The sequence below is a fragment of the Lepisosteus platostomus genome, chromosome 24, assembly GCF_059453375.1.
Source record: "Lepisosteus platostomus isolate fLepPlt1 chromosome 24, fLepPlt1.hap1, whole genome shotgun sequence".
Lineage (NCBI taxonomy): Eukaryota > Metazoa > Chordata > Actinopteri > Semionotiformes > Lepisosteidae > Lepisosteus > Lepisosteus platostomus.
This window is the reverse complement of record NC_142634.1, coordinates 13,536,418-13,551,190: the sequence shown is the minus strand read 5'-3', so window position 1 is coordinate 13,551,190 and position 14,773 is coordinate 13,536,418. Positions and strand designations below refer to the sequence as shown.

General features: G+C 37.1%; 1 protein-coding gene across 4 annotated transcripts in view; it reads right to left on the bottom strand.

The window, feature by feature from the left end:
- The window catches only part of ift81 (intraflagellar transport 81 homolog), a 30,232-nt gene that overhangs the window by 13,618 nt on the left and 1,841 nt on the right, over positions 1 to 14,773 (bottom strand). Inside the window, exons 1-11 of one of the 4 annotated variants that reach the window (XM_088618502.1) lie at positions 13,954 to 13,975; positions 10,434 to 10,593; positions 9,781 to 9,884; positions 9,117 to 9,297; positions 8,220 to 8,309; positions 7,549 to 7,614; positions 7,112 to 7,222; positions 5,593 to 5,677; positions 4,213 to 4,376; positions 3,661 to 3,756; positions 1,375 to 1,524 (exon numbers count right to left, since the gene is read on the bottom strand). In XM_088618502.1, coding sequence (XP_088474628.1) covers positions 1,375 to 1,524; positions 3,661 to 3,756; positions 4,213 to 4,376; positions 5,593 to 5,677; positions 7,112 to 7,222; positions 7,549 to 7,614; positions 8,220 to 8,309; positions 9,117 to 9,297; positions 9,781 to 9,884; positions 10,434 to 10,577 — 1,191 coding nt within the window. In that variant the 5' untranslated portion in view covers positions 10,578 to 10,593; positions 13,954 to 13,975. Of the gene's footprint in view, positions 1 to 1,374; positions 1,525 to 3,660; positions 3,757 to 4,212; positions 4,377 to 5,592; positions 5,678 to 7,111; positions 7,223 to 7,548; positions 7,615 to 8,219; positions 8,310 to 9,116; positions 9,298 to 9,780; positions 9,885 to 10,433; positions 10,594 to 11,074; positions 11,098 to 11,281; positions 11,390 to 13,953; positions 13,976 to 14,773 lie in introns of those variants that run through there. The other 3 variants (XM_088618500.1, XM_088618499.1, XM_088618501.1) reach the window with 3 other exon arrangements.

Sequence of the window (14,773 nt, the reverse complement as noted above, 5' to 3'; positions counted from 1 at the left end):
TTCAATGCAGTTGTATATTTAAAATACAGCTGTACTCCACATATTACAGCCAGTGAAACTTGGACATCCTTTCAAATCGGAGGAACTATTTGTTTCAGATTTACTTGTTTGTTTCTCTATTAACATTACTCTTGTCACCATGTGAGTATCTTTGATCCTCATCATTATACAAACAGGATCTTCAATCCTTTCCAGCACAAGGCGATTATTTTCTTTTATCATTTTTTGGCACATAATAGAAGTCCAACTATCAGGATATCCTTTAAAAACAATGTATTCCAGATTAATATTTTTCTGCCACAATAGTTTATGAAAAAAATACTACAGTAGCTTCCATATCTATTGTAGTTAGTTTTGAAACAAATTCACCTCCTAAACTGAGCATTTATGACTTAAAATGCTTAAAGGTACACATCATTTGACAAAAGCGTCAAGAATGGTATTTATTTGACCTTCACAATTCTTATTTTTTCACGTTTAGCATTTGAACCAAAAAGTTCCAATTTGGCCTCAATCAGGAGCATTGGTGTAAACTCCATGTGGACTATAAGATGTTTTCCACTCTGCCATACAGGCCAGCATTGTGGAGTGACATTGTTCCCTCATGGACGTTTTATTCCATCTCACCCATTAAACTCTGTAGCTCAAAGTTGACATTGGCCTCACAGTGGTGTTCCTCACCGGTTTCCTACTTGCCCTGATGCTGATATAGGCAGTCTGGGTGGTACAATGTGCCCTTAAGTTTCTTGATGATTGAGGAGATTGTATTAACGGGGATATTCAGAGACTTTAATATTTTTTGCACCCTTCTTCTGGTCTGTTCTTTTCAGTGACTGTATCCCTGATTTGCCTTGAATGCTCCTTAGTCTTCATGTTTTAGTCTTTGTTTGAAATGTACTTCCTGAGCAAGGAAACTCACAGAGAAATCATGGGAACCACTACTATTACACACGGTCAGAGCTCAAATAACTGTGTGGGACATTAAGGTTTGCCACAACAATTATAATGAATATGTGTGCTACATTTCCTTCATATATTTTTAACTATTTCTTTCTTTCTTTCCTTTGAATGTGTGGAGTAGGTTATGTATATAAAAAACTAATTGCTAATTTATGGTGTTGTGATCAAAAGCAACATAATTAGAAAACTCTACAAGCATCTAAATACCTCTGCCAGGAAGTGCATGGTATTCACTTATTAAATCCAAAATGAACTAAACTCTGTTGGACATGTCATGTATAAAAAACATATTCATCCTAGTAAGGGGTAGTAAAGACTATTAACCAACTGAAGACACAACTTGTTAATTCTTCCATCTGCAATTCGTACAATTCTCTCACTCATCTTTTACAGTCATTTCAGCTCTGGCCATACCTCATCCCCTCTGACCAGCTCGCTGCCACCCCCCAGGTCCCGGACCTGGCTGGTTTTATGTGCCAGCTCCCTCTCGGTGTTGGCCAGCTCCTCCCGGGCCTCTTGCACCTCCTCAGCCTTGGCCTCCTTTTTGCGCGAGATGATGGACGCCTGCCAGAACATCAAGCGCTCGATCAATCAGTTTTAATTGTATACGATGCGGATGCCGAGATCAGGGGAGAGGGGAAGAAACCACAAAGTTCAGGCCTGTAGAGAGAGATCTATGATAAAAGACTCCTGGGTGTCTCATCGCTAACTGCTCATTATCACAATCTTGACTTTGTTGAACTAATGTACCACGAGATACATTAATTAATAGTTCAGTTTTTATGTATTCAAATTGGAGGATGTGAACTTTCGTTGATTATCTTCTTTGATCCGAAGACTTGTCTATTAAGTTGAATGAGTGATGAGTGTAGAAAAAATCCAAAGTCCAATGCTACACTGTAACTGCTTGTTACCAACGAGTATCTTCCTCAGACATGGAGCTGCCTAATTGTCCAACCAGTTATTTTACTAAATGTTTCAGGCAGATGTCTACTCACAGTAATAGACTTGTACTCTCACTGCAGTGTAAACAGATCTAGAAACATTTATGTTTGTCCCCATTAATACATTTACCTAAACTGATAAAGTTGTGAACTACAAGGTTCAAAGTGACATTATTACAACAGGATCAGTAAATATTTTTGGATTCACAAATCAGCTGTTGAAAAGCAAATAATTATAAACGAGATAAGTATTATCTATTGTACTCCCTCCCATTGAAAACAAATTCACTCCCACATTTATATACAGGTCAGAATTCACAATAAATATTTTTTTTAATTATAAATAGCATGTCTGTGTATTACTTTAACATAAAAAAGAATGCATATAACTGATTAACCTTTCTCATATTAAGTGTAAATCTGGCATGGACTGGGGTATTGCTTGCCAGATTCTGCCCTAATATGGTATGTAAAAAAGAATGGGTAAGAATTTGGCAAGTCAAGGGCATTATAGTCCCTATTCATATAACGCTCTTCATTCCTGTTATAAAAGACATGCACACAGCTGTGCACTTTAAAGGTTCTGTCATGTAGCACTGTGCTATTTTTTAAATGTACAAGAAATAAAGTATAAAACATCATAGTCTATGTGTGACCTAACCGACCGTTTTGTAACCATGTTTCCTGACTGTGTTAAAAATGCTCCTAATAACCCATCAGAATCTGCTAATGTCCTACCAAGGAGAACGTGTTGATCTTGAACTTTATAATCTAGGTTGCGCACAAGTATCAAATGAGCAGAAATATCATAGTGACTGCCAGTACCCTTCACTTAATTAGGTTGTGGTGCTCTCTCCTATAAAAAGAAAAATAAACAGAGCTTGTCCACAAAACCAAGAAGTTTAGTCAGACATTTCACACACTGTTGTCTATTTAGTAACAAAACCACCTAACAAGGGCTTATTATGGACAAATACAAATTACATCCTGCAGCAAGGAAATTCCATTAAAAAATGGTCACAGTGTAAGCAAATTATCTCCTATGGCCCTAGGGAAAAAAAATATTTATAAATAAACTACACAAAGCTTCCCACTACAATTATCCCACATGAATGTAGAATGAAGAGAGAAGTCTTTTCTTAATCTTACAAATGTGTGTTGAAAAAAAGCCTCAGATTTTAAAATTCATATTCACTTACTAGATTTGATTAGAGCACCTATTTAATAGAATGTTACCCCTGAGAGGTGTTTATATACAGGCTTCCTTCACTGATGCCTTAAGGGGTGGAGGAACCTTCTGTTTAGACATCATCAATCCTTGCACACATTTCATGGTTGGGCAGCTACAGTACAGTGTGTTTATGGGATACAGATCATTGGAAACCATGATGCCTCCCTCTAAGTAATGAATGGCACCCACTGCATCTTAGGAATGAAATAAAACAGTAAGCAAAGTAATCTCCTTCTACATAATACTTGACTGCTAAAGCGTTTTCAGTTTGTAAAATTAAGACTGCCTAATTATACACTCAATAAGGTGGTGCCATTTGTTCTAAACTACTACTAGCCAATTATGTATTCTTTCTTTAAAGTGCTAGAGATAGATTCCAACAAAAAGAAACAGTTGCTGTGGTTCAACATTTTTTTCTATCATTAATATTCTAATGTCCTTTAATCCCAGGCAATTAAGAAAGAAAAACAGCAGGTTTTAACTTTGCACTCTGCTATTTTTTTCTGAATTTTGAGTAAAACTCACCTGTTGTCTAAAGAGAGAGAGTTTGTCATCCATAGGGTCATTCCTCATCATTCGTTTCTCAATGATCTGATTAATCTGAGTGTTAATTTCACGAATCTAAAAAGAAAGGTAGAAAATGGGAATAAGAGATTTAAAATACATGTACTACTTGACTTTTAAATCAATACATTCAAGGAATACTGTAAGTGTTTAAAGCTGAGTGCTATTCAACTCAAAATCCTTGTGAATAATATGATTAAGCACTTCTGGGTGAAATTTAAATTGAATCAATTTTGCTGTGTAATTATAGATCTTTTGTATATAATATTCATAGATATGCATTCAGATATACTGCACATGTGCAATTTTGGTATTTCCAAAACAAATAGGATCTCATTACTGGAGTGCATTTTTTTACCAAGGGTAACTGAAGACTAATAACTGTCCTGTAATTTCCCACACTAGCACAGTCCTCATTTGATGATGTGTACTATATCCTGCAGCAATCAAAACCTAAAACCGATACAATCTGCTGTGCAAAAAGGAGTCCATTTTGTTGCTGTGAAAAACTACCTTGTTCTCAAGCTCTCCCAGTTCTGATTGCCCCATTGCTGGCTCAGCCACCACTTTCTGCAGGTACTGCACTGTCTTCTTCTTACTCTCCAGCTCTTTGGGGAGTTTGTCAGACACCATGTAAGTATTGAACTTGATCTCCTCTTCCAATCTTTTCATCAAGCCTGAAGAGTTAACACATAAACATTAGGGCGCTAACTTGAAGGCCATAAAATACCTTTGATCATTCTTTAACATGGATAAATTGCAATTTAATAAGCCCGAATAATCTTTTGTGCTGTATTTGTACTCCACACACCTGCTAATTACAATAATGGTAAATACACTCAATTATTCAGTCCAGTTCTTTGAAAAACTCATGAAAACATTCATGGCCAAGAACTAGACACCCTTTTAAAATTAAACACACAACAAAAAACATTTGCTTAATAAATTACCATTATATTTTTCTACTGTATATTTTTCATGAGGGAAACAAAAGTTTCATAATGTCATAAAGCCATACAAATTTTAAATGCCAAAGGTGGTTTTATGACGCACTGATCAATGGATCTTTGCAATGCAAAAGTGTGTAGTGCAAAGGGAATTTCAAGTAAAGAAACCTTTCGTGTTAAGTTCGAGTGGAATGGAATTTTTGTGTAAGCAAAGAAGAAATTCTGTAGATTTACAAGAACATGCTGTTACTTTTAATGAAGCTAGAAATAATCTACCATGATATGTTTCTCTTACACTACAGTTTCAGAATCAAATATTACTTTTCCACAACAGTACTTTTCAATATATAATACTAACAAACTGAAATAATGCTGGCACTAATGTTTGTCTAGGTGAAGCCAGAATCATTTTGATTGATGTATTTAATGTTTAGTGGAAAAAGTACATTTATATAAGATACAACACAAGTTTCAACCTCAAAGCCTCACCACTTTGCTTTATACTATTTCTTTCTTTAGGAGACATGTAAGAAGGTTTTATATTTATGGTAATGCACACTATCACATACCAAAAAATGGCAAAACCACAGAATAAAGCTTAGCACACTGTCCAAATTGGATTTTTGTGATACATGTCCAAAATGTTTCTGCTTGTGTAATATAAAGTACAAATTCTGGTATTTTGTTATTCTTAAAATGTATATAAAACTCCAATCAAAAAAAGCATCTTAGCGCGAGTCTCCAGCTGGCCAAGGGGAAAATAATCCTACACATGGTGGGGACTGACAGAGTACATCAAAGATAAGCAAGGTCATTGTGCTTAAATTTATCTGAATCAATTTACAGTGAAGGAACTTGATCTGGGCTCTCCGCTGCCCCTTGGCCTTTGCACTCTTTTTGGCATGAGCGCCAGGCTGAAAACAATAGTGTTAAACTGCGTGCTTACTCTCAGGCTTTGCATCTGCTGCTGCCTGTCGCAGGTCCTTAAGTTGCTGCTGGGATCTCTGCAACCTCTGCTCCGCATGAAACAGCTACAATGTGATGCAGAACATTTTTACACAATTAAAAAGAAGAAACACATGAAAATGTACCTTTAAAATTCAAACTAAATATATTCCTAAGACAAAAGATCACTCCAAAAACATAAATTCACTGCTAAAAATGTTTTAATATTTCTTATGACTTCTATAGTTACCAATTCTAAACAATTTTAAACGTAAATAGCAATGTGCTTGTATTATAACTTTTGGTAAGTTTTCATTTATGAGAACCTTCAACTGATCTTAAAAGAAGTAAATAAATTACTGAAGTATTTTTTTCCAAGTTTTTAGGAACTGGAGAATTAACAGTTAACTGTAAGACCTGCTGGACGGAGCCAAGAACAAAGTTTGAGATCTTTTATCTAAAGCACGCTGAAAGCTTTACATAAAAGACAACAGTGAAAATAAATTAAAAGGACAATACTGAGATCTTCCTGTCAATATACTGTCACTTTCTTTTACAATCCTAATATAAAATGTAATACATATGCTATAGATGAAACTAGGAGACTTCAAATCGCACTCAGACATAATAGATGAAACTATGGTCTTGTACAATATAATGTACACAAAGTTATATATATACATGTTTCAACATCCTTTTTGCCTGACAATAATTTACGACCCTGATTACATTATACTTTCACCAACCAGCTGAGATTCACAATGCCAGAACTTGATGTAGATGGTATTTTGGACTTGCACCTTCCACCCAGTGAAACCCACTATCATATACTGGGTTTGTAATTTGCCATAGGCGAATAGGATGCAACTCAGATTTAATATATTTAATGCTATAGAATAAACATACACATAATTAGATATAATAAATACATTTAAATCTATAATTATAAATAGATATCTCTTTCCTTAAGCTGAATTATCTATGCCTACTGATTGTACACTGAGCATTAAAGCCTTCTTCGGTCTTCATGCCTATGCATGCTGATGCAGCTACCCACCTGAACTACTTCAGCATACAGTTAAATTCACTATGCACTTACCTGTAGTGAAAGTTCATTGACATTGTTCATTAACAGGTTTGGTCAGAAATCAACTACTATGTGTAGCAACATCAGAAGTTGTGACACATGCTTTGAACCAGCAACTTCTGGGATTCTGCCCCAAAGACTCTTTTGATAATCACTATAGCATCTACCTTTGTTTTACAAATCCATGGTATGCAATACTTTTTCTTTTCAAAACTCTAATTGTAATACACATTAAATGAAGGCCACTAGTGTGTAGAAGGCTAGAAAACTGAAAGATATGGATGTTTTGATGGCAAAAGGTCACTTATAGGGAAATGGCAAGTCTGTGACTGAACTAAGACCTGCTAACAACATAAAAAAATGCTTGTGTCGAACAAAAAAGCTGTAATGAGATTAAGAGACGTGGTTAATATCTTGTAGAACACTGCAATACCTGATTCTTCTGTTCTTGCTTTTGGTGAGCCAGTGACTCCTCTCTTTCCTTCTCCACTCGAAGCTGTCGAGCCAGCTCGAGCATGCGCTGGTGATTGGACACTGTCTCCACCTAGTGGACAAACAGCAGCACTACAGTGAGCAGCATCTTGGACTGGGATTGAGTTACACAGTATACGGCACTTCTTGCATTCAAGATGACTTGCTACAGGATCTTATTACTTCTCCTGGCACCACGAATGCCCCTTAAATCATCACGCTATTAAAACTCTGACCCATCTTGTCAATGTGTAAATTCTTGGCTTGTTAGACACATACTTCAGCCCATTAACACCAGAAAGGAGTTTGCATGACTCAGAGGCCTTGTTTCATTCCTTAGCAAGCCTTTGAATGCCAAAGATTCTGGTAGCATAGCTTTTAGAGTGCTAACAACCTTACCCTTTTCTTCAGACGTTCCACTCTTTTAATGAGCTGGTCCTTCTCTTCTTCCATTGCAGTAATGTCCTGCAAGGAAAATATAGCTGCCATTTATCCCCCTCTCACCTACCAGTGATGAAAGAATCAAAGGCTAGATTCATCCTATTCATTTTAAGCTATGAATAAAGTTACATTGCAAAACCTGCACATCTTACAAGCAGATGCAATTTTAAAACCTGCTACTTCAGTATTTTCAGCAAAACCTATTCATGATACGCATTTTGAATGAAAATTGCTCTAGCTGTTTTTTTTACATTTAAGTTTTAACTGTTTTCTTTAGTGTTTTTTAAACACTTCTAAAACACTTCATTGACAAACATATTTAATAAAACTGCTAAATTATTCCATCCACTTTTTTCACGAATATATTGTACTGTACATCCTCAAAAGCTGGGACATGAACAAATATAAATGATGTAGTTTGATTTACAGCAGGTAAAATGCAGGCAAAACCTGTAAGTGTGACAGGGTTTTCTGTACTAAGACACAAGTGTGCACAGTTATTTTTAGAAGTACCTTTCAGTAATTCATAGCTATAAATCCCTCTCTTAAAACTACATAAGAAAAGGGATGATGGCTGCACTATTTAATTTAACACTGTTTCCTATGCAGGCATGGTGCACAATTCTTACCCTCCGGATCTCTGCTGTGGAGAAGCCAGAGGTCTTCAGCTGCTCACATTCCTTGTGATAGGTCTTAAAACTTTCCACTAGGTCTTCATACTGTGAAATATGCCATATTTAGGTACAGAACATAAATTCAATTATATGTACATTAAAATGTAAAAGCAATTGTGCTGTTATATTGCTATATATTGTTTTATATAGTGTTCTCTGTGCCACTGTTTCTCAAATGAGGTGTTGTTTTAGGAAAAGTTATATGTGAGAAAAATGAATGAAATATTGTTTATACTTAATTTTTAATATTTGTGTTGAGGAGCTATAAAAGTGTTGTGTTGCATGTTTATTGTAAATGCATAAGATGGAGACCACACTCTTAGACTGTTCGCATGAGAATACTGTGGTGAGTTTTTCAAGAGCAGTTAAACATGAGCTCTGTTTCTTACCATCATCAATTCCCGCAAGGATAGGCGCTTTGATGCAAATTCAGATTAAACATTGAAACAAATTTTGTTTACAATGTTAATAATAGTTGAGTCAGTCGTGTAGAGACAAGTTGTACTGCAAAATGTTTGTATTGATGTGCAGTAAGTGTGCTGTTGGATGGAAAGGGTTTAGAAACACCTCATAGTTAATAAGAGATTTAATTCACACAATAGCTAGATGTGGGTGCAAATAGATTGAAGAAAACAAAAATCCACCAAATGCTGTAATCTAATGTGGATCAAATATTACATATCAAAGAAGAGATTAAATGGAGAGGCAGAACATGCAATTTACTTGTATATTGGAGTCATGGACACGGTATATATTGTATTCATGATGAATAATGCAACGACTGAGCATTGTTTTTCTATGTGACAGCCAGACGATAGAACATGTCCCTCCTGCATCCAGAGGCCATATTACCTGATGATGTGTGTCAGCAATGACATCATCTTGCAGGAACTCGGCAGGTACTTCCAGTTTCATGAGAAAACGGGCCAGGTAGGCCCTCTTCTTTAGCTCATTGATCCTCTGCAGCAACCAGTGTAAGATTGGATGAATCACAGGCTTGCTGCCAGTCACTAGACCTTGACGGAAATTGCTTCTGCAAAGGTCATAATTGAAAAACATGATATCATCAAATCATGCTCATGCGTACACTGCTGCATTATAGTTGAACCAGCATTTCATGTTTGTGATGTTACAGTCTTTGCACTAGTAATATTAATAACAGTGTATATTAAACTACATTTCAAACAATGATATTAATGCAACAGCTCCAGTTTCCTCCCACAGTCCATAGGCATGCTGGTACTGTAGGATAATTCACTTCTATAAAATTAGTTAGAGTGTGTGGGTGTGCCTATATGTGCCCTGAAATGGACTGGCATCGCCGTCAGGGTGTATCACTCTTGCACCCAAAGTTTCCCAGGATAGGCTACAGGCCATTGTGACCCTGAGCTGGATAAGCGATAAATGACGTGATACTGATTATATTAATGGAACATAAAAGAAACACTGTCCTAAGCTCAGCTACACTTTTAATTCACTACCTAGTGCTTTGCTATTAGAGAATATAAAGACTTACGCTTCTGAGACATTTCCGGGAGGTTTATATTTCAGCACCCCCAACAAAGAAAACATACGCTTGGCCATCTGCTCAGGCATTTCTTCACGAATGTCAATGTTGTGCTAGAGGAAATACAGGTTTCTAGTTTATGATGCAGTATTTTGCTTTTCCTACAAGTTACAGGGCTGATATGGTGATTGGTTGTGATAGGTCACTCCTGCTGGTCCGGGGATTAATTCCAGCCAGTGACACAGTCTGTGTGGAGTTCACATGTTGTTTTCTCTCCATGTCCAAGTGAGTTTTCTCCAGGGGCTCCAGCGTCCTCCCTCCCCCGGAGATACGTTGGCAATGTTAACAGCTGTATCTAAAGTGTGTCCTGCAATGGACCGGTGTCCTTGCTCCACATTGTGCCCTAGGCTTCTAGGATAGACTCCACTTAGCTACAGTATAACCCTTACTGGGCATACATTGCTTTCTGGTAATGGATGGACAGATGGACAAGCTTCAGAGGTACAAAAACATTTCTAAGCTAAATTCTCTCTCACTGAATTATGCATTTACAGAACAGGTTCAAAGGTGTACAGCACGCTGTACATAAACAAATCATAATGTAGCCATATTAAAATACTTAACTCCAAGACCTCACATGAAACAGACTGACAGACACTCACCTTGGGGTCAACCTCGGCCAGCACATCATTGAGGACCTGCAGCAGCTGCAATGGCTCCAGGGAGTCAAATGTTATGAGGTTGAAGTTTTTCTTGAAGGGCTCCTTATTCAGCTGCTCCACTATAAATTTGATCTGCTCACTCATTTTGGGCTGTGGAGAGCTGAAAAGCACATATGATTGAATTTGAGAATTTTATAAACAAAGCATAATATGATCATATCAATTACCGAGTGATAGTAATTAGGAATGAAACTGTGATGAATCAGCGGTTGATGGTTACGAATATTCTAAAAACAAATGCGTCTTCTTCAATCAGCCCAATTTTATTTTGATCCTTTTGAGGGAAACTCAACGCAGACGGTCTGATTTCAAGTTGCATGGTTTAATTTATATAAGAGCATATTTAGCCTATACGTATATTTATGTGTCTGTGTAAATTAAGTCAATAAAAACATCACATTAAAAAGACAAACTAGAGAAAGGTTTCTCATTCGTGGTTATAGCAAAACTGGGAACATACAAATTCTAACTTCATCGTTAATGAAAAAAATAATTCGCAAATTTACGGACAATTACGTGTTAACCTAAAATTATCACTAGACATCATTCATTTGTAAAAACAATACAAAGCCAAATCTCACCACATTCGTATGCTAAATAACAAGCCACTTTACTGTAATTTGAGTTTGCCGTGTTAAATTGAGTTTAAGAACCAATAATCTCGCTTCACGTCCTTCTCCGCCAAATAAAACTACTAGCTGTTAAAACAGTTTATAAGTTTATTTAAATTTTAAACAGTAAAAAAAAAACACAAGACAATTCTCAGAAAGATCCATAAAAACAAATACCTGAAATTACAAAATAACGTTCCGTGATTTCTCTGTCTTGGAAACCATTAACAGCTTGGAATGGTTGCTAACAGGAAGTGAACTGAACTTCCTGTTACAGCTAACGCGAGTAACCCTTTCACGAACAAAGAGGTCATACGAACCTACTTATTCCCTTTTGAGGTTTCATGTTTTACAAGAAAAAAGCGACTAAAAAAATAACATAAAGTCGAAATGAGACTTGCAGTAACTCTGTGCATTGAAACATACTGGATGAGGCTTTCCCTTAAGATCCATGCTGAATACAAAAGACACTTGAATGTGTGGCAGGTTTAGTGAATAATATTTCCATCACATTTAATAATCTCATGTTCCCAATAGTAATAAACTTTGTTAATATTGCACCTTTCAAAACACCTCATCTATGTGCTTTCCAGAAAAGTTTTAAAAAATAAAACAATGAAAACAGCAACAAAGACAGGAGATAAAATTAAACTAAATTCTGAACAGAAGGGATTATAATGTGAGAGAAGATGCAAAGAGTGAGACAGACATCGATTAGATTAAACCCCTCTGAAGAAGGTTTTGAGTCTTGATTTGAAAATGCTCAGGGAAGGTGATATTCTATAGCAGGATGTCATAGCAGTATGTACTGTAGTTGAGCTTGCAGGACAGATAGGAGATCAGGCTAGGTGGGGCTTGGGAAGGTAATAAGTTATTGATACGTGTGTATATATCACCATACATTACAACTACATAATAGTTATAACAATATAACTACAGTTACATATTGCTACTGTATCGTACACAGGTTTCGAAATTGCAGTAGTCTTGATTTCAAAGACAGCTTTGTCTGTGCAGAGCTGAACTCAGTCTACGTTCTGAAATCTCTAGCCAAGTACAATAGTCATGCAAAATAAGGTTATGGTTGCCTTAATAAAAATACGGAATGCTGTATCTCCATGTTCATTTTTTAAGTGAGGGTGGGTTTATAAATTAAATGTCCAGTAGGTGGCAGACGTGTTACATGTTTGTTGCTGGTTGCTCCATCAGGGCGCAGTACTTGAACAGCGTATATTGGTACGGTCTGTAATCCTGGTTTTTGAACACGTACGAGCCCATATTCACAGTTTTAGGCATTAGTTTCAAGATCGATATAATTTAAAAATAAAAAACAAAATTGAAAGCACGAGCATAATAATATAATGATTATACACTTTACATTTCTATTCATTTTTGAAGTACAAAGCAGGTGTTACCCCTACCTTAAATATACGATTAAAATTGTTCAAATACCATGTATTCATTACAGAAAGCAGCGGAGACAGTTATATTGCAAATAAAAATGTATTATTTCGAAGAATACGGGACATTGTGAATCAATAAAGACGTTAAAAAAACAAGCCGAAGCAGTTATTTTCCAAATAAGTAAAGCATTTTAAAAATAGTTTCTCATTGACAGTGAACAAGCCGATCCACCTGGCGCTGCTGGCTTGGACAGCTCTCAGACCCGTGATTGGCTAAACCCCCGAACAGCTCGGGCCGCGATTGGGTGAAGAGTGAGAATCGACACTCTGATTGGGTAAAGCGCCACAGCGGACGTTCTGTGTACCGTTTGTGCTGTATGAGCACACTGGATACACAGTAACAGTAACACATCCATTGGTTTCCAATTACTGATCAATCTAAGAGAAGTCGCACTGAGGTCAAAACTGAATAGCAGACAAAGAATGCCATGGCATCCACAGCGCGATAGCATCCGATAGTATGTCACGATAGGAGTGCGCGCATCACGATCACATCGCGATACCCATTGCGACTGGCGCATCACTGTCATGGCGCCACTGTCGCATCATTAAGTCCATATATCGCGATACGGCGTACCCCCGACAAAACGCCCACCCCCAATGTCGCGACATGAAGCCTGTATATCGCGATATGACATACCCCGGCAAAAGTGCCCTGCCCCATGTCGCGACATGAAAGGCCCTATATCGCGATATAACAAAAACAGTCACGCCCATGTCACGACATGAAACCTGTATATCGCGATATGACATACCCCGGCAAAAGTGCCCCGCCCCATGTCGCGACATGAAAGGCCTATATCACGATATAACAAAAACCTTAAGGCCCATGTCGCGACATGAAGCCCATATATCGCGATATGACATACCCCGGCAAAAGTGCCCCGCCCCCATGTCGCGACATGGAGTCCATATGTTGCGATAGGACATACCCTGACGGGATATGCTGACCCCATATATCGAGACACGTATATCTGGGTATATCATGTCCTGATATTAGACCTTTGTTGCGACAGCGGTGCCAGGGTGCCATGGAAGCAAGGCGCCAGTCGTGATATACACTGCTGCGATATACATGCCTTATACATGGGGTCCCTATCATGACATGCTGCGGAGGTCTTGTCGCAATGGTATCCCATAATTATGTGTTTGACACATTTATCTAGAAATTAGATTCGTATTTCTAATTTTAGTAGATCACTATTAAGAAGCAGTTTGCACACGTTTCCTGCAACCCATCAACAAAAAACTGCACAAGACCATGTACTCTATAGTGCAATAGTAAGCATCGTGTTAAAATATTTCAATGTTTTAAATTATGATTTTAATTTAATTGTAGTTGTTTTTCACATCTATATTTAAAAATATACTTTATATTCTTCTTACCTCGTTTAACACCTCCGTAAAACCCAAGTTTTGACCGAAGTATCCATTATAGACGAGCTCCAAAAACAATCCATTCATGATTGACACAGAAAACCGCGACGTTATACAGAATCTGATAAGTTTCAGAATTAAGTGAAAAATATATACTCCGGCAGGATCATTATAGTGTATATCCTCTCTCAGACGCGAGAAGACCAAACCCATTGCCTCGTTAATTTAGGGAGAGGTTTTTGTACGGGGCTGTGTCACTGTGTTAACATCTTCGGATCTGTTACCACACTGACTTTCACAAGTAAGCAAATCAGTTCTGTTTTATTCAGTGCGGGATTTTGATACATTTCTGTAAAAGGGTTTTCATGTGCATTTAACAGTCGTTATTATGATGTAAATGTGATCATTCTATGGGCTCGTTTCATGTATACATTACAGTAAACTGTGTTCCCTGAAGACAGTAGTAGAAATTAAGCGACGCTTTTTTGAAAAGGTGATGTTCAGAAATTCAGTATTCAAGCAACGAAAAAGATATATTATCCGGAATAGTGTCTTTATTGGTGAATATGTGACCAAGCTTGCAATGCATTTTTGTGCCTTTTTTAACCATTTCATCAATCTTTGGATATTATAAAATGGAACAAAAATTACAGCTAGATAGTGGGGTAAATTAGCGGGAGCAATTTCTTAGATCAATTAAGGCTGCACTTTTAGGGGCGAGTGGACTGAAAACCAGCAGGTGTGTGGTTCGCCAGGAAAATGAAAGCAAAAACGTGTAAAAAAACGCATGTCTAAAAATACAAATAATATTTTGTATAATTCTACGAAA